Source organism: Apis laboriosa, unplaced genomic scaffold, assembly GCF_014066325.1.
Source record: "Apis laboriosa isolate Shangri-la unplaced genomic scaffold, ASM1406632v1 scaffold4_cov146, whole genome shotgun sequence".
In the NCBI taxonomy this organism is placed as follows: domain Eukaryota; kingdom Metazoa; phylum Arthropoda; class Insecta; order Hymenoptera; family Apidae; genus Apis; species Apis laboriosa.
In genome coordinates, this window is record NW_025223501.1 from 2,328,535 (window position 1) to 2,353,341 (window position 24,807).

Here is a 24,807-nt window from a genome sequence, read left to right on the forward strand (position 1 = left end):
TCGGATCGAGTTTAGCTAAGATTAGCCAGTTTTCTTCCTTTGACTCATTAAAAGACATATTTTTTTCCTCTCATAATACGGAGAAAGAAATGAAAAAGGAGTAGAGAAAATTCGAAGCTTTCTTAGGTAAATTGCTCTATGTGAAGCGAATAATCGATTGATCGATCGTTCATTTTGTGACGTTTGAGGTTATGTTTCATAAATAGATATCAATATACGAATTCACAATTTGAAATTTCTTATTAACATCACGAATAACATAGAACGAATGATAAAACATTGTTTTATTCATTAACAAATTTTAAGCAATGTCACATTACTATTAATTTAATTTACTTCTTGATAATACATCAAAATGTACATTTCAATCCAATCGATATCATTTTATTTAAATTTTAATATATTGTTAAAAACCCCACTATAAATCTTGTCTCCCCTTCAAACATTTCAATCCAAAAAAACTTATTGAACAAAAAAAATCTTATCTAATCTAATCTGATATCCATCTTGGAAGAATTGGATTTCGATCGAGAGAAAATGAATGAATCGAGCGACACTTACTACTACGGAGGAACGTTAAAGAAAGGAAAGAAACGGGAGCAAGGAAAGCAACGAGATAAAAGCGTGGTATTTGTTTTAGAATTCCTACGCTTTACCGATGTTCGAAGTGGCAAAGCGTTTGAAATCTGAAACGAATGCGCATAAACCTTCATCCCGTGGATGCTGGCCAAGGGAGGAAGAGATGGACCGATACATAGGGAGCATCACCAAGAGGGAAGCGAAGCCACTCGAGCGTGATTAATCATTGTCTATATCCCCCTAAGGATCATCGAAGGGTGCCACCAATCCGTTGTTACATCCACGCACCCCTGTTCTTCCACGTGACACCGTTTCAGGATTCGACTATCGCAACCTGTTGTGTACGATATACACAGTAGATGATAGACACAGAGTCGTTTTTATCGTTTCTTGAAACTAATTAGGATTTATAAGTATCCATGTTTTATTTGTTGTTCGTTATTTAATATATTTGTTAAATTAAAGATAGTTCTGAATTATTGCCAATTATATATTATATAGTGATTAACGTAATTAAATTTTAATTACATATTCCTCTACATAACCGTTTCGAATATAACTTATCACATATATAAATACATACATATATAAATACAGACATAAATAATGTAAATTATTTTTATATTTTTCTTGAAAGTATGTTAGACGAAATTAAATGTTCTGTTGTTCATTATTTAACGTAGTTGTTAGATAAATGAGTTTTGAATCATTATTAAATGATATATCAACCAAGTATTAACTGTGACCAATGTAGTTTAACTTTGGTTATTATATTGGAATCAGTGGATTTCTACGTGGCAAAATTATTATTTGATATTTGTTTGTTATTTGGTATTTAATCTACTGTTGTAATTATTAGTTGAGACTCTAAAGTGGTTTAAAGTGGATTTCGAGCTACTGTACACAATCAAGTATTAACTTGATTATCAAATTGCAATCATTGGATCCCTCTGCTGGCAAAATTATTATTTGCTATTTGTTTATTATTCGTTATGTAATCAATATCGATTGTCATAATCAATGCGGTCATTAGCCGAAGTTTATAGTTTAAGAAACATTTTGATATCAATACACGGACTTTCCAAATGGCATCCATCCAAATACTAACCACGATCAACGTAACTATAATAATTAAACAAGGAAATTGAATCCTACATCGCAAAGATCGTTGACACGTCATTCCTTCTATTTCAAAATTATCACTTTTGCTAATATAAATACCAAATAAACTTTACCATAATACAATTTAATTTAAACTTTAAGACTTGCAAAACTTGTCTAATCTTATAATACAAATATATTTGAGAAAAATTAAAATTAAAATTAAAATTAAAGTTGTTGCTCTTGAAAGAGTTTCTTCAAAGAGTAAACATAGATGTTGAATGGAACAATCCAAAGTTAACCAGCAATTCTTATCATGTAAATACATTTGAAAGCAAAACTTTAGAAACTTGTCTTCAAGAATTATTTTTCACTAAAATAGACGCTACATTAAGAGTGAAAATTACTATGTTATCGAACATATTTGCACTCTAAATAAATAGATTCCAACAACGCGCGTCACCACTATAGTTTCCCCTCCCTCGAAAAATATCTCCCAAGGTGATTCCCTACTATATTCCTACGTGTACCTCGAAGCTCCCTAGTACAAGGCGTTCTGAATTCGACCGAATTCAATTCCATCTCGTCGACGCTGCGACATTTTTCTCCGCAACTTTTCGCCCCTCCCCCCTTCCCTGTCGATTTAAAACGGATTACCACCGCGAACAAAGTTCGCCAACCCTTCGAAAAATTTTCTCCTTTCGACGTGCGAAAACGTAATTGACGTTGGAAACGTTGGCCTGTCGTCACTGGATGGATTTTTTAACGACGTTGTTGCTCCTCGTCTTCACGGCCATCGAGGCCATTAATTCCGTTAGCGATTTTTACGAGCTCTTTCGTGGCCGTCATATCGTCGACTTCACCTCGCGAGGCTTTTAGACCGTTATCTATGTCAGCTCGGGCGTAAAGAAAGTATGGCACCTTGGAGAGTCTGAAAATAGAGCGAGAAATTGATTTTTTATATAGGTAATTAGCGAGTGAATTTTTTATTAATTATCTATTATAAGAAATTCCAGTTTTATCTTATTTTTAAATAATTTAATCCTTTCGGATAAGAAAAAAATCGATGAACGTTTAATAATTATAGAAAAGAATTTTAATCTTAATCCTTTCGCAAAATTCATCGAATATTTAAAAAATTACGCATGAAAGAAATTTTCATTTTCTTTATTCGTTTTTAGATCTTAACTTTTTCGAAAATAGAAAAATCCTTACAATATTCCGATTATATCATTCTTATATTTTCACGAAACTCAACGTTAACTCTTTCTCAAAGATTTTATTTTAAAGTATATCTACTACAGAAATAGTAAATGCTCTTATTATTTTTATAACTTTTCAATATATAAATAAATTGTACAACGGAAAGAATTGCAATTTTATTACAACATGTTATTGAAATTTTATAAAATCTTCGAGTAGAATATTACAATTAAATACATACCAATAAATATCATCACATTTACTCTCTCTCACATTTTCGATTGATCATCGAAACGACAATCACGAATGGAGATTAGCAAAGATTTAAAATTCATCTCGACAGGATTAACTCGATCCATTCGAGTCGAAGATAGCATGCAAGCATCCCATCCGTTCTGAAATATACAAGGCAATTACCGCAAGCGAGAGGCAACCGGCGATGTAAATTTTTTACCAATTTTTTTTCTCCTCTCTTCGTGGTAGGTGGCTGCTGCGGTGGCCTAGAGCTTTGTTAGAATGTTCCAAGGGGTAAATCCCAGGTCGTTTGCCGTTCCATTACCGTTTCGCAGACATTGCAGCCCTACTTGCACCACGGGCCGGGGCTGAATGTATATCGTTGACATGGCTGGCTGACTGCATAGTAGATCATCCGCGCCACAACCCGCCATACCCCTATTCAGAAACTTGCTTACAGAGCGCTGACAGTCGTAAGTAATCTTGTTAACTAATCTTCTCCAGATCCCCTTGGATATTTTTACAAGGCGTGCGCATACGATTTTCCGCTTCGAGATGTGTTGCTCCTTGTTTTTTTCTCCAATTTCGAGATCGCTCCACTCTTTTCCACTCGCTTCTATCCCCCTTCGAGGTTGGAAATTATTTAGGGTAGTTACCTAGTAAGAACACATTTTCGAATTATTCGTGGAGAAACGTTTTATACAAATTGATGTTATTCATCTATTTTTTTTCTTTTTTTTTTGGATTTATACTTGGTTAGGTGGAATTAGGTCATAAGGATTATTTATTTGTAAGCTTTTAAAATGATATTGAAATTTGTTATGAAAAATTAAATGGACGATGATGAAAACTTTGGAAACAAGAAAGAAGTTTGTTTTTCCATTGTGAAAATGGCCGTAAATTAAAAATAATTCATGGGAAAAATTAAGCAATGTAATATTAAATCTGTATCGAGAAATTATTCCTTTACCATAAAATTTTTTCAAATGGTTAAAATCTTACAGAAATTTTGTACAAAAAGATATTTTTAGAATAAAATAATTTATAAGGGATGATTTAATGTATAAAAATTGCGTAGAAGTTTTTTTGTGGTTATATGAAGGGCAAGCTCGTCTTTTGAAATGAAATCATTTCTTCTAACTATTAATCACAATGCAGATTATTATTAAAAAATATTCCTTGCAAAAATTATCTAATTTAATTTATATTACGATTATTCCAATTTTCCTGTAATCATCTAACTCAAATTTTTCAATTCTTTAATTTATAATACTTTTTTTCCTATATTTTTTGTTAAAATTTTATAAATAAACTAAATAAGTTTCAGATTCACGTATTTTCTAAAATTCTGATTTCTATGTTACGTACATTATCGTACAATCAACGTTTTTTGAAAATAAAACTCTCCTTCGTTTAAAGCGATATTTCACACGCAAACTCGATCGAACGTTACTCCAAAAATCGTTAATTGTTAATTAAAAGCGGATGAGACAACCCGAAAACAACATTGTCAGAGATGCATATATTCTCTTCCGATAATATTCCGACACGTTTAAACGCTTTACGGTTTGTTTAGTCGAGGCTAGAGCTTACAGTTCAGATATTCCATAAATGTAGAAAATAAATAGTCGGCGAGCAAACACGGGGGAGGATAAATTTAGTCGAAGAGGGTTGGAGTCGCTGAGCGTTGGTTCAAAGTAGAACCACCCTCCTCCTTTTTCTGATTGTATATTTATTTGATTCCGCCGTTTCTCGCCTCTTGCATCGAACACCACCCTCCCCGCCTCGGGGTATTTTCGAATCAAGACGGTACGCGTTGACGAGAAGTTTACCCTATTTTCGCATTTAACGGCCCCCGCGTTTTAAAGCGAGAGACTGGGAAGGATGCGGCTGTGCCATCCAAAGATATTTCCACGAGCCATCCAAGAGGAATATTGCATCGATACGACGTCGTAAAATTCGATGACTCTCTCTCTCTCTTTTTCTTCGTTCTTCACCCCCTTCGATTTTCATACCGTTTCCAAGGGAAGAGGGAGAGGGCTACTATGTATAAAAAAACAGGAGAATCCTCATGAGATCAGCTCGATCCCAATGTTGCAACGAGGGATAAAATATGGAATCTTGGGCGGGTCGTGAAAAAGTCAGGATCGTTCTAGTCGCAGTTACTTAAGCCACTACCTTAACTGCCCTTGCCTCGAGTCCTCTTTAGTTTATTGGCCGCAAAAGCTGTCGATTCTTCCGTGACTCGAAAGTCGCTAGTACGGTTATTGATTCTTTTTCTTCTTTTTTCTTTTTTCCTTTTCTTTTTTTCTTTTTTTTTTTTTTGAGTGCACGATGAAATATTGATGAGAGAAATAGATAGTATAAACTTTTCTCTTATCCTAAATGCAATACATAAATTTTCGAATCGAATCGACAAATGGCTTTTTTGAATTTTCTTTTCCTCTTTTGTTCTTTTCTCCCAAATGAAAAATAGAAATATCATTTCACTTACACGCAATCGTGAAAGTGGAATATATCGTATAGGCGAAAATCCTTCACGAGTGGAACAGCATCATCCATCTGAAAAGAAATGGAAAACATTGTTAGATAAATCAATTTCATTCTTTGGATAAATCTCATTAATTATTTTGATAATAATTTTTTCTTTAAATACATATTTAATGTCTAACATTTTCAAACAAGTAAATCACAAACCAGACATGAAAAATTTAATCATTATTTTTAACAATCTATATATTCTTTTTTTAATAAATATATAAATAACAAGTTCTATATTATGAACGTAACAATTATGATAAAAAAAATTAACAATGAATAACAATCGCAGACTAGAACTGTGCAATTTTTGTTCACCAGAAAATGGAAAGGAAATAGAAGATGGGAACAGGAAATACAGGAAAGATAAAAGGTTGTATAGTAAAGCATAGTGCGTTCGACGTTTCCCCTATCGAGAAACGTTACAATCCTTCCGGAACGTATGCACACGAACAAATTAAAACGCGTCGTGAAACATGGAATCGTGTCGAGTAAGCGCAGCTGCAGCTAAGCACGTAAATAGAGTACACTCGCGATACTATGCGTTGAATTCATAGCCTCAGGCGCGGAAAATTCCGTGTGACGAAAATCTCTTTTTCCGTGCAACGAAAGCACGTTGTAGGCTCTTCCGATTCTTCCGAAAAACGATCCACTATGGGTTGTTGGCACGCGTAACGCGATCGTCAACGTGTCAACAGGATGTTCGATGTAAGGAAGTAGTCAAGTTTCGGTATGTGTCGTCTTTGATAACAGAGAAGTACCTCTTCGGATACATTTAATGTGTCATAAGTAGACTGGGAATATTTGTGCAGTTGAAACGTGTTCAAATATTCAACTAATATGTGAAGATATTTCGTATTACGTAAAAATTATATTATTATGCTAAATTATATAAAATGTATGCACACAATATGTATGTATTTGGAATTATTTGTAACTTTTTATTGTGAAAAATCTTAATTTGAGGCATAAACTATGCAATTAACTTTAATATAAAAATATTATGCATGTAAAGTATAAAAATATAACCTCCAAATATTCGGAATTGTAAAGTTTAATTTATTACTATCATCGCTCTTAAGAAGAGAAAATATAAACACTTACCTTCTTTTGAATATGATTTTACAATTATGATGCAATATATTCATCATAGAACGATCAAAAGAAACGAATATTCATTGAAAGAAACGTATAACCACCTTTGATTAAAATTGAAATTACTCTAAATAACGGTTTCAGTAATACGAAACAGCGTCTTTAGCCGATCATATTCGATCATTGCCGAGTTAATCCGAAGTCGAATCGTTACATTCCGATTTCGCACGACTTTTCCCGAACTCGTAATCCCAAAATCTCATGTAATTTTATTAATTTTTAACAAAATCCTGTTTAGTCTTTCTTTACCAAACTTGCATTTAATTTCGCTATGTTTTTCATTTTCAAAACAAACATGACAGAGAAAACGTTAGCAGTGTTAGTACCAGAAAGACCTGTGGTAAGCTGCCGCTTATCTCGAATATAAAAATAAACAGAGGCCCGAGCGATAATTTCTTTCACGGTGACTGGACTCGTCTTTCGCAGAATGCCCGGCGAGAGACGAAGGCCAAGTTTCACGAACGCGTGCAGGACAGCGTCAGCGTTATCTAGGATGCCGAGAGTAGAGTACTCTTTCATTTGGTTGGACGGCTGCAGCCCGATATGTTCACGCAGCTGCTCTCATCAACCGTATCAGTCCGAGGGAAAGAGAAGGGGATAGTGCGGGTACAGAAGGGAATAGCCGCGAACAAAACGCGCACAGTTCTTTGCAAAAATCAGAGCCAATAGCGTTCCGTAATTTTGTCGAGGAAAAAGGCCACGCAATGGTAGTGTGTTGGGAACAAAGGATACATCGATCTACCGTAACAGTCAATTAGGAATACGCTGGTATAGATATATAGTTAAGAATGTGACATATCTATCCTTTTTTTCGCTATTAGGCTTTTCTTTCACTCTTTTATTTTTATGCTTATTTTTTTTCTTTCTTTCTTCTTTTCTCCTTTTTTCTTCCTTCTTTCCTTCTTTCCTTCGTTCATTTCTTTCTTCCTTCCTTCCTGTTTTCCATTAAAGAAAGATGAAATATCGACTACAGCCGGATCCAATAATTACAAACTGCGCTCTGTATACACGCGCGCGCACACAATTCCGCGAGGCTTGATTAAAAAGAACTTGGCACTGGTGTATAACCTTAGTACTTGCTCCAAGAAATCTTCCCCCGTTCTATAGAAAAAATTAATACCGTGTCCGAGTCGCATCGAATCCACGATTGATACTTCACCGTTGAAAATAACTCGAATTTTCGAGGACAAGGGTTCGGTGTTCGAGAAAAAAGATCGATAAAATCGCACGCAACGAGAGATCGCTAATCGAACGCAACTTATACGATTCGTCGATTACTCGAAGAGTTTCTTGTTTTCGATTATCGTCGTTTCGACTCATGACTCTGCGTGCAATTAATTGATTTTACAAGCTATAAAAGTTAACTTAGCGAAAGCTCGCCTCTGAATCCGTTTTTGCGACGAAATATTTTTTACGCTCCGATAACTCGCCATTCCCATCTCCTAGTGAACTTTGTGCGTTCGGTCACCGTTCAACGTTGATTACCTTTCGTTCTCGCAACATAACTACCTTCCGTGTACACGCGGTGTAGCGCATAAAACCGGGATATTAATCTAAGGATTTATAAGATTGCGATTACAGTTACATTTTTCGACGAAATAATATTCTGACAAGTCCATTTATCGAATTCATTTATGAATTATTTGAAAAATGAAATGCACGATATTAGCTATTATATTCGATCGTTTTGACGAAATATATTGAAACATTTTAATAATTTTCATACGTCCTTTAAATTTTAACTCTTTTTTTTTCATTCTAAAGACAATTATTATTCACTAATCAATTTCGTATAGATGTATAAGTAATATTAACAACATTAAAAAAAATATATTTTTTTTTTATTTAATGCGTTTATCAAGATTTATATTTTCCAGAAATTGCAAGACTATTTTTGCAATTATGCAATATTTTTGCTAATTTTAACAGTAATATCTATAATTTCAAAATATTCATGTTCCATTTTATAAAATTACAATCCAATATTCATAAAAAATTTTCATAAAACTTATATTAAGAATTAAATAGAATTTATTCGTATATTATTTCCAAAGTGCAAAGGATTAAATAAAATTAAAAATTCTATGTGTCTTCAGAAATCCTTTTAAAATATTATAATATAATTACTATGGATGAGAAGGATTATCCATATAATTTCTGAAATATACAATTTTTATTCTTCTCGCATTGGACATTTATTAATATAAATTCATCCGAAACCATTTCTATTAATTGCAGAAATAATTCGATCTTCAAAAAAAAAAAAAAAAATAGTTCATTTCTTTTCCCCAGAATTACCTTGTGCATAAATCTTCTTGCGCAGTAATTTACACGACCTCCGCGGCGAGCCGAACGAAATTGTACAGATGTAAACTTGAACCGCGATATCGTCTCGTCTGGGAGCGATTAAGGTTAAAAAGCGAGGGAGCAAATCGTGGGCGGTGGCTACGGTCGAATCTTTCTTCAGGGGGTTGTCCTCGTTCCCCCTATCCGCCTACCACCCGTCTTTTCCCACCACCAATCCCTCTGTTTCCATTAGAAAACGTTCCTATGCCCGGTGTGCAGGATAAATAGTTTGCAAGAGAGAAAGAGTTTTCCGCGGCGGCAATTTATCTCGAACGTTACGCAGCTCCATTAAGAGAAGATAGAAAACGGCGAGCGACGGGAGAAGGAAACCTCTTTCAATTCGCAACGGTTTAGGATTACGTGCATACCTATCTACATACAGTATATCTACACAGAATATACACGCACAACTATTTATATATGTATATATTCGTAGTATCTCATTCGGCGATTTACGAAACGTGTTCCGAAGAAATGATTTTTTCCCACGAGAAAAGAATCTTTTCCATCCTCGAGTCGGGCTTTTCATCCTGGAAATCCCGTCGCGCGGACCGAAAAAAGAGGAAAGAAAGGGTTTCAAAGCGATCCCCGATAATTCTTCGAGACTCGAGGAAACGCTCGGTCGATAATTCCGCGCGAGACCGATAACGAGCACGCTACATTCTATCCGGAATGGAATTTAATAAAGAGATCTAGGTGGCTGATTACGTTTGAAAACTGAAGGGAAACAGGCTGTCACCGGTTCCTGCATTTTTCCGCCATTTTTCGACGGTTAATTGTTGCCCGCAACTTATTTCTCTGGCAGTAGCTCTAACAACGGAGGGAGGTCAGATCGAGAGAGAAACAGAGAGACTGAAAGAGAAAGAGAGGTCTGCACGTACCTCGCCGCCGACGACAGCAATTAAAGTTACTCTAATTGCAATGACCGTAAACAGCCAACGCATTTCCCTGTGCGCCGCGTGACGGTCGCTGAAATTTCGTTGAAATCTTTCCTTCACGCGAACGAGCTCCAACTACCCTGGAAAACCGGTGTTCCGTTGATTCGCCTAAGCTACTTACGAGTTAAACCAGTATTTCTCAACGTGGGCTCTGACAAGAGAAATTCGAATAATTTTGGCAAGCAATTAGAAAATAATGCTACGTTTGTCATTAATATAATAATAATAATAATAATAATAATAATAATAATAATAATAATAAATGGTTGACTATTGTAATAAATGTCGGTGAAATGTTGAAGTAGGACATGACGCAAAAAAGTTGGGGAATATTGGATGAGATGCGGATAACATGCGGCACTTTATAATCTCGCAGTATTTTTATTTTTTGATAATTGTTTAGATTTCACGTTTGAAACAAATAAAAATGGATGAAATATTCGAGATATCCACTATACTAAAATTTTAAAAAGAACAGAAAGATGTGTTGCATTATTAGAAACTAGAAAACTACTAGATTCCGAGATTAAACTTCGGAATAGATCGGGAAAATTCGGGTAGGATCGGGCAGGATATTGACACTTCCAAGATTCGATTTGAAACCATGAATGAAAGTCTAATTTCGGGTGAGCTCGGCAATGATCGGGAGCGATCGGCTCGAGAGTCTAGCTACGTATTAAAGTTTTCAACCGATCATATTTATCCAATTTTTTAATCGAATTTTTAATCTCAAATTTCTGCGGAAACGATCCAACGCATTCTTAATAGAAATATGAGATCTGAATGATCGTCTCCATTTGACTTTAAGAAAGCTTCTTCTCGTAAAGTTGGGATATTTGGAAATTGGCCGGGAACGAAATCGAAGAAGCACGCGTAATGTAGTGAAATAAGTTTGAAGAGCGCATCGTTCGATAGAGCGGGAGGGGAATATATAGTACAACTGTAAAGTGGTACGTTTCTGTCAGTCGCACCGACTCATCGATCCTAGTTCGGGTGGTGGCGGTGTGTTCAATTAATAATTTCACCCGACGTAGACGCGCGCGCGTACAGTTCAATTATACTCGGCGAGTTTCACTCGTTGATCATAGAATAATATCAGCCGGATGCAAATGTGTGACTATTAATTACACGACCGCAGAAACTGCAGCTATATACTACTGACTATACTCGTGTCCAACTTTTACTCGAGACCATCCATCATCCGACCACGGTGAGCTCGTGCCACCGATTAACCGAAAAGGCCCTAAACAACCACTTCTCTTCCACGATAACGTTTCGATTCTGTTCACAGGAATCGGATTGCTTTCCAACTCTCGCTCGTCCAACTCTCTTTGATCCTTATTACGTCACATGAAAAAATTACTTTCGAGAAGAGATTCCAAGCTTGTTTCTCGACTCTTTTCTCGTCTCTCTGATGTTTGCCAAGCGGGAAACTTCGGCGTGCAAGGGCCAATCAGTCCAATTCACACGAGCACGACCATCCATCGGCGATCGAGCTCGAGCTTTAATTGCTTTTGAAGTTAAATACAAATCGACGTTGCACACACCGCGCATCGGCTGGCAGTTTGACAAAGCGTTAAAATTCCTCGATCCCGCAAAAACGATCAATCGATACCCGCCTCGTGTCGCGTGCACGACTCGTGCCGTAAATTGTAAATTCTTAGGTTAGCCACGATTGGTTAGCCTCGTTTCCTCGTTCGAACGAATCGACCGACTTGCTTTTTAATCCCACGATACGCGATAAGTCGCGGGATGAAGGAAGAAGGTGAAGGGCTATACCAGGTTAAATATTTGTGAACGAAAGCTGGTCTCACGAAAGCATTTCATCTTTGCCCTCCGCTTCCGCCTTGCTTGATTAAAAACCGGTAACCGAGGTACACAGCGCAACGTGAATATTCGCCCACCAGGGAGATCGTTGCACCTAGATTTCCCATTGTAACCGACCCCGACTACAAATCGCAATTAGCGATTCGCAATTTTCGATATTTCTCGGGGATTATACGCGAATTAAGCCTCCACCATTTTCCTTTCAACCCTCGAAACACGTTAATCCGGCCCAACAAAATAGTCCAATACATTCGCTATATTCCCAATACATTTAATTATTCGATTTTCAAATACACGATAATTCGAAAATTATTCGATTAGCCATCGTATTTGGGGGATTAATAATATCTATTAATGTATCCTCAAATAATCGCAAAATAAAGAAGAAAAGAGAGAGAAAAGACAGGAGAAGAAGATCCTCGTGTCCCCTTCGATGTTGCGAGCCGCGTTCCCTTCGGATTAAAATTCAACGTACGCGGTGGTAAAGGGTAAACGCGCAGATTGATCCAGGCAGGAAAACCGCGGCCGAGCTTCTTCCTCACCCGGCTCGGTTCCACGTCGCTCGGGGAGATTACGGCTTAAATTAAAAGGGATTTTCGTGCGTGCACGATGACCGAGTTAAGCGAAAGAAAAATGTTTTCTCTCTCTCTCTCTCTCTCTCTCTCTCTCGTCTATCGATCGAGCCTTGCGTAACGAACGTACAACGTCTCCACATCGGTCGGTTATCAACCTCCTCCTCGTCCCTCGTCGTAACGTCTTTCGTAATCACCCGTTCTCAGGATTTTACGTAATGTAAAAATTTTTAAGTAACCTTCTCCCAGCGACGATTTAATAAACTTCGGCAACGGGTCTCTCTCTTAACCTGCCCCAAATCTGTCTCAAATGGGATCTCGATCTCGATCTCGATTCGGTTGGAGGAGGATTGTCGAAAGGATCGAGTAAAACGATAAACTCATCTAGGGATCCACAGTGGATGTGATACGGGGGGAGGGGGTAAATGGGTGGCGGACAGCGTGGAAGATAGATCGATCGAGGTTAGGCGGTGCCGGTTAAACGACGGCCCTTTTAGCAAACTGGTAAAGTTCAATAAAACGGCAAAGTAGGTACGAGTGTTCGGGGAGGTTAGAGAACAAAATATATACGCCACTCGACGATCACGAAACTTGAACGCGGCCTTTCCTTTTTCTCCTCCCCCGGGGCGCCCTTTCCCCGGAAGAAACGAGCGAAAATCGATCCGCTTTCGAGAACGACCACGATTACTTCCCGCGTTGTTTGCCGTTACTTCTCCTTCTTTCTCCTCCCTTCCCTCTCCCCTCCCCGGTTCTTCTCGCGTATCCCGCGTTTAAACAAGCAAATCAGGAGAAGGATGGAAGGAAATGTCGACGAAAAAAAAGATTGGAAAAAAGAAAAAAAAAGAATGATCGATTTTGAGGGGACGAGGACTTTTATTCGATTTATCGCGTTCTTCTTCTTCTTTTTTTTCTTTTTTTTTTTTTTTCGATCGAGGAAAAACCGCGTACAATGACGCGCGCGACTGGCCGCCGATCGATCGATACAGTCGGACGGATGTTTCCTGGATTCCTCGAATGGAATGGGTTGCCCTGATACACGGGGTTACCGCCCACGCGAATCGAGAAACGATCGAATTCGAGGGAAGGGGCGGAGGAGGGGGGAGGAGGTCGAAGAGGGAGGATCGATGAATTAATCCGACGATCGATTGGACGAGTTTTCCGAAGGAGGGAGGGAATTCAAAGATCCGAGTAAATTGAAGCAGCATCCAGAGAAGTAAGTAGGTAGCTCCGAGTGGCAATAAAAATGGTGGGTCGGGTATCGACTCGGACTCGCGCAGCGACTGTGGGCGAGAGGCACGAAGAAAGGAGGAAAGAAAGAAAGAAATGAAAAAAAAAAAAAAGAAAAAAAAGAAAAGAGAAAAGTAAGGAAAGAGAGAAGGAAAAGAAATACAGAAGAGGAAAGGAACGATACCGTAAATGCAGCCCCGACCAACGAGTCGACGTCCTGTTTCTCTTCTCGTCGAGTTGTTCCTTCGGCTGAAGACCGACTAAGCTGGTTTACAAGGTGAGAGAAAGAGAGAAAAAGCAGATGGAGAGAAATAGCGGGAGTTGGGAAGGAAGGCTGGGGATGGATAGGGATTGGGAGTAGAGAAGGCGGAAAATAGATATATACCAGGGAACGATCTAACTCTAGGATAGCGTGCAACATCTCCCTTTCTCCCTTCCTCTCATTTCGAGCACGCAGTCGAACACACGAGGGAGAGGGTATACGTATACACATACACACACGTAGGTTCTGGCGAGAGACGGCGTGAGATCGCAGACGGCGCAGACCGTAAATTCGAGCGCGTCCGTCGGTGTTGGAGGATAGGCCGCGGACTCGGGGTGCTGGAGGGAAAAGCAATCAATCTTTGAGAGGCAGATGAGTGCAGGAACCTAAAATATAGGGCAACACAAATTTAGTCTGGCTGCCGGTCCACGTCCACGTGTCGACGTGAATGCGCAACCGCCCGGGTTTGTAATCGATATTGCCGACAAGGCACCACGCCCTGCACCTGCGAGATGTGCGGGATATGCAATGGTACCGAACGCTCCGGGATCCGCGTCCCTCTCGCTCTTCTCCTCCTCCACCACCTGCTCCTCCTCCTCCTCCTCCTCCTTCTCTGTCTCCCTTCCTGGTTTCAACCCCTCTTCAACTTCGTTCTCTACCCTCTTGTGTCTATACGCTTCTCCCCCTCGCCCCTCTTTTCTTTCCATCCAGCTAGCCCACCCAGTACCCGTCTCTCTCTCTCTTTCTTTCTCTTTCTCTCCTTCCCTCTCGGCCTAGTTATCCGCCTCTTCTTCTCCTTCTCCGTCCATCTACTTATCTATTTATCTATCTTTGTCGCCGGAGCAACTCCGATTATCTGCTCGGTTCTGCGCGAACCCGGAACGCTCGTCTGGGGATTTTGCAGCTTCTGCGTTGGCACCACTGCGGGAGAACGCGGGACCGTGCGTACACACGCTCGGACAGAGAGAGATTGATACGTCGAAACGGCTATGCGGTTCCTCGTCCACGAAACGCGATCCCGAAACCAGATTCGTGACAGCTACGTTACCGTACTATGGTAATGCAGAGAGAGTGAGATAAAGGGAGAGGGAGAGGAGGGGGAAGAGGAGGAGGAGCAGAAGGTAATGGGCCGATATTTTATTTCGCGTTTCCGATCTCGCATTCACCGCGAGATCGGATGAAAATTTAATAAGGGTCAACGAGAACGCGAAAATATCAGTACGCCCCATTTACGCCGTGCTCCCGGTGTAATCGGGGGACGGGCGCGTTTAACGGAAAATTGCACGCCGCTTTAAAAATACACGGCGACGACGCGCTCGCGATTTCCCGCGCAATCGAATTACACGTCCGAGCTATTTTCGGCTAATGGAAATAAATTATAGACTCCCGACCACTTTTGCCGCTTTATAATGCACCGATTCTGGCTACCCCCTCCTATCTGATCGCACCATCCGCCACCCTCGAACCCCTCGCGTATAAATAGTTTCAACTCGTATTCGATAATGCTAAATCGAATGAGATCCCGCCCAACACCTGGCACACGGAATAAATGTTTCACCAATCACTCCCGCCGGTCTTTTCAAGTCCAACGGTCGTTTCCGAAATTTTGGTTGAAAATGTAGGAGAGCGTTATAATATATTCGTGGACCATCTTTGGAAGATCGATTCTAGACGAGCAAAAATCAAATTTGACAGGTTACTTTATACGTGAGAATAAAAAGATTAGTTTTTTAATTCAAAATATGCAAATTCTTTTCTGAAAATATGATTTTTCATTGTATTTAAATTTTATTGTTATATCTTCGTTAGAGTTAGATTCGAGTTAGATTTTCATATAAAATCATCTTCTTCTTTTTATCGTTATGATAATTACACGGATACATTATAGAAGGTGTTAATATAATATAATATTTGTAGCATACTTTTAAATTTTATTATATTAAATTTATATTATATTAAATTCGCTTTAAAAATGGCTCACGTTATCATTTCACAGATTCATTTAACGTAAATTTAAATTATTTATAATATATATAAATAATAAATAAATCTGAACTAATATTTTTGTACGGTGATAATTCTATTAATTGATACATTATAAAATATTTCATTTCTATTGCTTTGTATAATATAAAAGTAAAATACATCATATTTATATAGTCAAAATAAAAATTTTTAATATCTTTTATATAAAAATAAGTTAGAGATTTTCATTTATATTCTCTATATATATTTTATTTGTCTTAACTTTTAAAATCGATCCTGCAAAAGGAATAAATTAACACCTTATATAGGACTTTTCACAAAGCGACTGGTCGACAAAATTGAACAGGAGAAGGATATTATACGATGCACCAGAAAGGATGAACTGCGGCCATTTTAGAAGCAGCCCATAAAGAGTTCGTTCTAGTTTCTTCGAACGGGTCATCGAAGTTTTCCCCGATCGGTAACGCCCTTGTCTGAACCGGACAGCGAATAGGTCGAGAGAGTTACGTCAATGGGCGATGTACGTTGAAAAATATTCGATGTCTCGGCCTGTGCGCGACTATCAAATGGATTGGATTGATCTTTGCTCGTTCTCACGCTCGTAAATCCTTCCTGTCCACCCCTGACTACCATCAATTACGCGTATCTATAGTTTATAAGTTAATACGAACCGCTGTTCGTTGCACGCTAAACTCGAATTGGTTCTAATATGCATTCAACTTTGCATTTGACAACCGTTCGGTAACATTCGGGATCGGCGGGGATAGCGTTCGGATACATGGCTACGATTGGTCCCGAAGAGCGCCGAGTAGTGCCGAATGTTACCGAACGATATGTTACCGAGAAATATATTTCAGCTCGCTTTAACGTGCATGCGTTATAAAAATATATAGAAGTTGTATTTCTCTTGTTTTTATAATAATAAAAACATCGGTGAGAATAACTGATGATCATATATTTGGATAGTACTGTAATTATTTATATTTATTATGCGAATGCGATCGTTGAAAAAAACTGATTAAACACGTTTTGCGCAAACATAAAGAAAAGGGAGAATGAAAAAGAAAGAGGAGTGTAGAAACTGTAAGATCGTTAATTCCAAAAAGACAGTCACAAGCGGAACGCGGCACGTTTGCATAAGCAGCTTATGACTCGTAATAATGCAAAAAGCATTAGAGCTTCGTAAGAAAAGCTTTCTTCCGTTGGAAGTGTGCGAAGCGAGGATGGAATTAGAAGAAGAAAAAAAAAAAGAAGAGAAGAAAAATCATCGTTGGCGTTGTTTCGTTTCGATTCGATTACACGGGGTCACAACCATAGAGTTTTCCTGGGATCGTTAGGAACGTGAGGCCGTTTAACGTTTCAATTTTCCGCGTTTGGATGGGGAGGGGTTGGTCGTTTTTACGTCGTGTACACGTTGTCCTATGGGACACGAGCGTAAAACAGAGTCGTTTGTTAAGCCGTTTTAAGCCACGAGCAGAGATACGAGCTAGTTAGGAAAACAAAGTGGTATAAACACGTTGAGTAGCCGTGGCCTCGTGGTTTACGAGACACGCGATTCCGATGTTTCACTCGATACCATCGAGAATTTAATATACATACCGGGATCGATTCGAGCGTTACAAGCGCGACGACAAATATCCCCTTCCCTCTGGTCGAGACATCGATTCCTCCCTATCATCGCGTTCGTTAAAATCGAAAGCTAACACCACCGTGCAACGAGAATTGTTCCTACTCTTCGTTCCGGTGTTTATTTGCACACGGATTAAGGGTACGGATAAAAATCCGATCCGGTGAACAAGTGTAAAAAGAGAACGAATACATATGTGGAGTGGGAAAAGATATAGGGAATTTCTTTTTAGGTTTACCTAATTTGTAACTCAAACGTTTCTCGCGTCTGTATTCATCGATTCGAAGACGGAATATTCCCGGATATGAGGACTATATGGAAATAAGCATGTACAAGGGAACGGGTGCGTATAATGCCAACTGTGCCGCATCAAAGTACCCCGTGGGATATACATGTAAATAAGTGAATATTTCAGAAACCGCACAAGGCGGAGACCTACGAAATATAACGGAATTCTGGGTCGTAAACGCTTGGAACAGATCGTGGCCATATATCCGAAAGATATATCCTCGCGAATTGGTCGATAAGAGTGAAAAATAGAGAATTTTGACGATGAAAGTAAAACATGCGAAAAAAAATTATTTTTCTCACAGTTATTGGTAAAATTTTTTTTGGAATAAAAAATTCAAATTTTATATATGCGAATTTATAACTAGTTTTATATTAGATGATATGCTGACATAGCTAATAGTACCTAAGAAGTAATGTAAGTGTAAATGGTGGTCATATAAGAGGATCAGCGCTTCGTTTCTTAACAAGTATCACGCTGCTCTATTCCACGATGCTAAAGTGCCAATTATTTTTACCTCGATTTTACCGCGACCTCGATAATCGTGATGTGGCATGGACGCAATTAGCGAATCGAATAGAGTTCGGATCGAATAGGATCGAATCGAATCCTACTCGATGATTTCCACTTTTGCGAAAACATTCCATCGTAGTCCGCGTATCAAAGGCATCGACTAATTACGAGATATTCGAGTACTAGATATCGTAAGGGCCGTTGTCGTTGAGCTCCTTCCTTTATACCGAACTGGACGATGCAACCGATTCGCTTTGATCTCGGATGGTTCCCCGTTTATTTCGAAAACTTTTCGTCCATCGGGAATACGAACTGGAATTCAACGATTTGCAGGAGAATCGAGCAAAAGCTATGCGCCTGTCGAGCGAAAAATTTAATTATTCTCGAAACAGAGCCAGAGAGGACTCTGATAAATTTTATTTCACCGTTACACTCGTCGACGGTCTGTGGGTCAAGCACAAAAACTCGCTATTTAATTATACGAGAGAGAAAGATGAATTTATAAAGAGTAAGTTTCCTAATAGTGTAAAAACATAAATAAATCATCATTTACTTGTATAAAAAAATGTTTTAAATAAAATTTACATTATATAGCTAATAATTTAACGTTACATTAATAATTATCTTAACATCGAGACACAATTTTATAGTGGTATAGATATTGTTTCACGTTATATCTATTTATTCTAAATACTCTTTATATATATTTATATAAGATATATTTGGAATTAACTCGAAACCTCGATGTGTTTATTGACATTTGACTTTGTCGATTATTCACTTTCGTATATTTTCTGTAACTTTACTGTCATAATGTGATTTTTGTTTAAAATATTTTCTTATGCGAATTATTTAAAATTATGTATATCAGAGAAACTCACCCTATGCAACGATGTTGACTCTTAGTTCCTTTGTTTGTAGCGATGCACAAAGAATTTCATTCGAGGTAATTAAAACAGAAGACACGAATTCGTTGATCGACCGATACGAAAAAAAGCCGTTGGGTATCTCGCGTCGCAAATATTTGAATGTTTCTTCTCATTTTTCACAACACTGTTATATATAGTGATTACAATTAATATTCACATTTCAACACATATATATCTGAATTCACTTTTTTAATTCCAACAAGACAAAAGAACGCAAATTATTTTGTTTTTTGTAACATTCACGCGAGAAAATCAAGTGGATTTCGATGATTCGCCATGTTTCTTATTTTCTTTACCGATTCGTTGCGCCTTCTCTCGTTATAATCGAGAACTATAAATAATTTTCTCGACCAATCATCTTTCTTCTTTTTATCTTTACTCTTAGAAGAAAAGAGCTACGTCTTGTCCTAGTTTTCTCTCTTTCTCTATGCACATTGTTCGAGTTTGTTGAAAAAAGAAAGAAAGAAATAGAAAAAGAGAATTGACGAATGTCTGAGAAGCGCGTTCTTCTCGAGCAATTTCGTCTCAAAGGGAGCAGAAACAAATATGCGTACACATACGAGCATTATTATTCGGGCCACTTGTTCCACGAATTCCAAGCTCAGACTGTCTGCCACGTGAAATCCTGGATCTCCGTTACCTTGTTATTCCGTTACCAGATTCACACTGCATCATCAATGGCTTGTATAATGGATTATACGAAACCGCAAACCGTTTAATTCCACCATAGGCGTAACGTTCGCGATTATCGTGTAACACACACTGGCTGTTATCGCGTGTCCGTTGGAGAATTTTAGTCCAAAGCTTGGGGAATCTTCGTCATGAAGCGTCGAGCTTCGCATTCGAGAGAGAAAGAGAGGAAGAGAAAGAGAAAAGTCTGGGCGCGAAATCGTTAAAAGGCCCGAGGCGAAAAGAAACGAGCAGAGTTCATCGGCTGCGACGCCCACTTTTTTTTTCCCGCGGTGAGGCCAATTTTTCCTCGAGTTAATCGCCCGATGGCACGCAGTGTTTTCAGGAAACGTTCGTCAGTCACCCGATATTATTTTTTTTCACCGAAATGCGCTACACTATTTTCGTAAAATATATTTTAAATAACGAACAATTTTATCTTTTTTTTTTTAATAGAATGCAATTAATTTTGATCTCATGTGAAAAATATTAAAAAATGATTAAAATTGTAGAAAACTAGGAACCATTATGAAAAAGCAAAGTTTCTATGAATTTCAGAGTAAGAAATTCAACTTTCGTAAATCTTTCAACATTCTCCCATTAACCCCACTACTGAGAAGGTTTACGTGGCAGATTACAGAAGTTTCTGAACCGTTTAATTTCACTGTGCGAACATTATGCCATGGTCCTGTTAGTCAACAACATAATACGTTCTAAACGTGTTTCGCTCCAACAGCCAACGAAGTTTGCCAACGTCATTAAGAAAAGCCTGGCCCGGTCAATGAAACTGATTATAGAACAATTGTAACGCGACTACTGTTCGAAATCGTAAATGGAACAGGTCAAATAATGGTCGAATATCGGTAGTGGAATGAGATTTTCTAGGGGCGCGAAATGAGAAATATTCACAAGCGTTTACATTTATATTCGTTGTCAGCAATATTTTAGACAGTGGCGAGACACCGAAGAATTCAATTCCACTAGTCTACGATTTTCCATTGTACACTAGCTCGACAGAATTAAGATTTAATTTACTCGAAGAGAAAGTCAATTGAGTACAGCTTTAACAGAAATCATTACCTTTGCAAATTTCCGATTCGATACGAATTCGATTGATGCTTCCGTTTGTAACAATTATCCGGATAACCGAACGCATTCTCTATCGTTTAATAGTTAAAATGTTGTTTCGACGAAAATCGAGAAGGATATTTTGAAACTTGCAATTTCTTGCATTCCAAAATCTAATATAAATATAAACTAAGTACATGAAACTGAATTGACTAACTTCGGATTTATTCGACAATAATCGGACACAATCGGCTAAAGGATCGAACACGAATTGAACCGATCATGTCCGATTATTGCCGAATCGATACGAAGCTGCACCTCGAAAAATTCTTCGAATCCCAAGCAATACGAGAGTATTAAAATTTCGCTCCATCCCATTCAAATTTTTCCAACATATTTCAAAGAGCTAGTTTCTATTAACGCACGTTTCTACTAACATACGACCACAGTTACGAGTATCGAATACGAGTCGGTCCAGAGACATATCATTATAGTCACAAACTGGGAATATTTGTCAGGAAAAGAGAGATGCGCGCACTGAGGGGAATGTACGATAACTGAACGATTAGTTATTAAAGAAGGGTGAAGACAGGAAACAGAAGTAATTTCAAGCGTGTCGATTACCCCCGGCAGAATTTCTCTACCCGCATACCTACCTGAAAGTCTCGCCACGGGCAAGTCCCTATAGAAATACCGTCATTGACTATCATCTATTCGAGGCCCTCTTCGCCTCGGGGTTATTTTTCGTATACTACGAGGAACTAGGCCACTGGAAACCGAGTCTTTTTATCTGCACGCCGTCCATTTTATGAATTTTATGAAACCTCGGGATGGGTACGGAGATGAAAAAGTTTCGCGGGCTTTAATGAAACTTCGGAGAAAAGTTTCGTCCCTACCTCCCCTCTCCATTCCCTATCCTGACTCGTATATCTTTCCACTAGATACAGACACGTGTATTCGCCACGATTTCTCCGCGCCTTTTGCGTTCTCTTGCGTTTCCTCGATCCACCCACCTCCATTTCCTTCTTTCCTAACCTCAACTTCGCTTCTTTCTTCATAGTGATTTCTTCTCTGATTCTGCCCGGTTCGATCGTCAACGATGGTCGGATAAAAGGTTAAGGAGCACAAAAATCGAGTCTTCGTGATGAAACGAGTCGAGAAATAGCCGAGATTATCAGAGGATAGGAATCTATCGTCGTAACGGTTCACGGGCTCGTTTACCGACAAGGATCCGCGCAACGTTTCGCAGACATGGCGGACTCATCGAATGTGTTAAACGCGGACTGGTGGTGAATAGTTATACGGAAAGAGAGAGAGAAAGAGAAAATCGACGAGGCGTGACCGTCACTGATTGCTAGGTGCAGCGGAACGTGACGGTTTATGAGAAGAGAGGGAACCAACTTGGAAAATGGCGTTCACGAAATGGTTTGCGATGCTGCGTTCAGCATCATTCCATTCTGTCGAGATTTAAACCGAGATTTAGAATTGTTTTCGGATTTCGATCGATTTTAGTATCCTCATCAAAAAATATTCTTTCAATGGAATTATTCTTTTTTCCTAAATAGAATTCGAGAATAAAAATTTCTCCCTTTTCGATTCTGCCGTGTTTGGCAAAAAGCAAGATAGAACACGGGTGTGAAAAATCTGATAGCTCGTAAAAAAGATACACAACGAAATATATAAATATTGGAATATACGATCGAACAAATCCATGGCCGATAGGATGTTTACACGGCTCGATTGGAAATAGGTATTAACGTTCGATAATGCCGTAGGTATCGAAGTTTCGTTTTATATCATTCGGTTGGGTAAAAAGATTAAGAAGTTTTCCGATAAAATGGAACGATTTCGGAATGGCATCGCCGCTTTTTGCTTACGACCGATTTACCAAACTGTTGAACTCACTGCAACCTCCTGAACTAATGGTACCGTTGTCCTTTATATCGTGCATGCTTTTCACTTGTTTTTGCAGCTATATCGAGACTTCTTGTTCCATCTATAAAAGATCAAATATCTCATAGATTCGAATACGAATATGCAGTTTTATTTTATATGCGAATAACATTTATACATTTTAGAAAACTAAATCAATGACTTTGCTATGTAAAATTTATTAATTTACAGTTTTAAATGTAGCAAAGAGCATTGAAATAAAAATATTGAAACAGAAAAAAAATATTTCAATATTTGATTGTTAAAATTATAATATGTCATGTATATATATGTTAAATTTTAGGTTATTAATTATTATTAGGTTTATTATTATTAGGATTTGGAACTCATTTTAAATTATAAATCTATAACTATAAATTATGTATAATTAATTTCTTATAATGAAATGTCATTATTTTTAATATCCAATTGAAGTATTATATAATTTTGAAAGCTACCATCGTAAATTTTATTTATATTGATTTTGATTTATATTTATATTGATAATTTTGACTGATTCGTACATGAAATTTTTTTAGTTTAAACTCCTTAAAGTCTCTTGATTAAATTGTGAAACAAGGGATTAATAAGAAACAATAACAAAAATTTACAAATAGAATCAACGTTTGTGCAAAATTAATTCAAATCAGAAGATTCAAAGTATAATTTTTGATAATTATCGACGATGATTAAGTCGACTTGACTAATAAAAAATAATCTAACTCATCAGAGAGCGAAAAATAATAATAAAACATTGTAACTGAGACATAAAATGAGCGTTTCTCGATAATACAAGTCTCGATAGCCTCACAATTTTTGTAGCAATGTTCACCACTGTGTTCCTTCTCCCTCATGTAATCTCGAAACTTTTGGAAAAGTTTGCTCCCTCGTGGAAAATTCTCCTGGCAACCCGTCCAAAATTCCTTTGGGGCACAACTTGGTTTCGTTACAGTGCTTCCCATAGGAATTCTCCTTTCGAATTTAGAAATGTGAAACGAATGTACCAATTTCATTCTCATCCTTATTTCTATTTTGCAAATTCAAATATTTGCACGATATTTATGTATTACGTGTATTTGTATATAAATTAATAGGTTTTTTTTTTCTTTTGTTACAGAAGCAGACTACACTTTAGATGATTCCTTCTGGAACGAAGAAACTTCCGTTGGTAAGTGTTTGAACGAAAACTCGAATGTTCCTTCGATAATTCGGATTATTTAAAAATGATACGTTTATTTATTTAAATTTTTAAATTTTAATATTTAATTAATAATAATATTTAAATTTTCTTTTTTTTGAATCATTCCTATTGAGACGAAAAAAACATATGAAGTTATTGGACAATTTAAATTTTTGCTCTATATTATAGTTTATATTTTAAAGTACTCAAAAATCAAGATTGCAAAACTGTTTAATGAAATCGTCGAAATTTTTCATAATCCTCGTGAAATTTTTTGAGAAACTCACCAAACTGACTATAATTTTACATAATATTCTCCACAATTTTCTCTTGAATTGACGTTATTATCGAGGTAAATTATTAATAGATATCATTAATAGATAAAAAAAATTACAATTTTAGGGAAAACTTCTTCAAATTAGGTGTATAAGAATACACCTAATTTTTTTTATAAATCCAATATATGAAAATTTTAAGTTATCAATCATTGAATTACTCGTAATTCGTGTATTTAATTCGATAACAATCGATGATGTCACGTTAATCTCGTGCAAGAGATTACTCGTAATTCGTGTATTTAACTCGATAACAATCGATGGTGTCACGTTAATCTCGTGCAAGAGGCAAGATCG

General features: G+C 37.6%; 1 protein-coding gene and 1 long non-coding RNA gene across 19 annotated transcripts in view; one reads left to right on the top strand and one right to left on the bottom strand.

Moving 5' to 3' along the window:
* The window catches only part of LOC122717253 (disintegrin and metalloproteinase domain-containing protein 11), an 80,246-nt gene that overhangs the window by 23,108 nt on the left and 32,331 nt on the right, over positions 1-24,807 (top strand). For all 17 annotated transcript variants that reach the window (XR_006347176.1, XM_043941130.1, XM_043941135.1 and 14 more), the window contains one exon: positions 24,113-24,163. Coding sequence is in view for 15 of the 17 variants with exons in the window: in XM_043941130.1 (XP_043797065.1) it covers positions 24,113-24,163 (51 nt within the window). In the remaining 2 variants the exon portion in view is untranslated. The remainder of the gene's footprint in view (positions 1-24,112; positions 24,164-24,807) is intronic.
* On the bottom strand, positions 345-21,952 carry LOC122717256. 2 transcript variants are annotated; one of them, XR_006347177.1, is made up of 5 exons: positions 19,279-21,952; positions 5,612-5,679; positions 3,338-3,773; positions 3,125-3,278; positions 345-2,611 (listed from the first exon to the last, which is right to left on the bottom strand). It is a non-coding gene; the product is annotated as an uncharacterized LOC122717256 (long non-coding RNA). The 2 variants fall into 2 exon arrangements; XR_006347178.1 differs by lacking the exon at positions 19,279-21,952 and adding an exon at positions 6,760-6,877.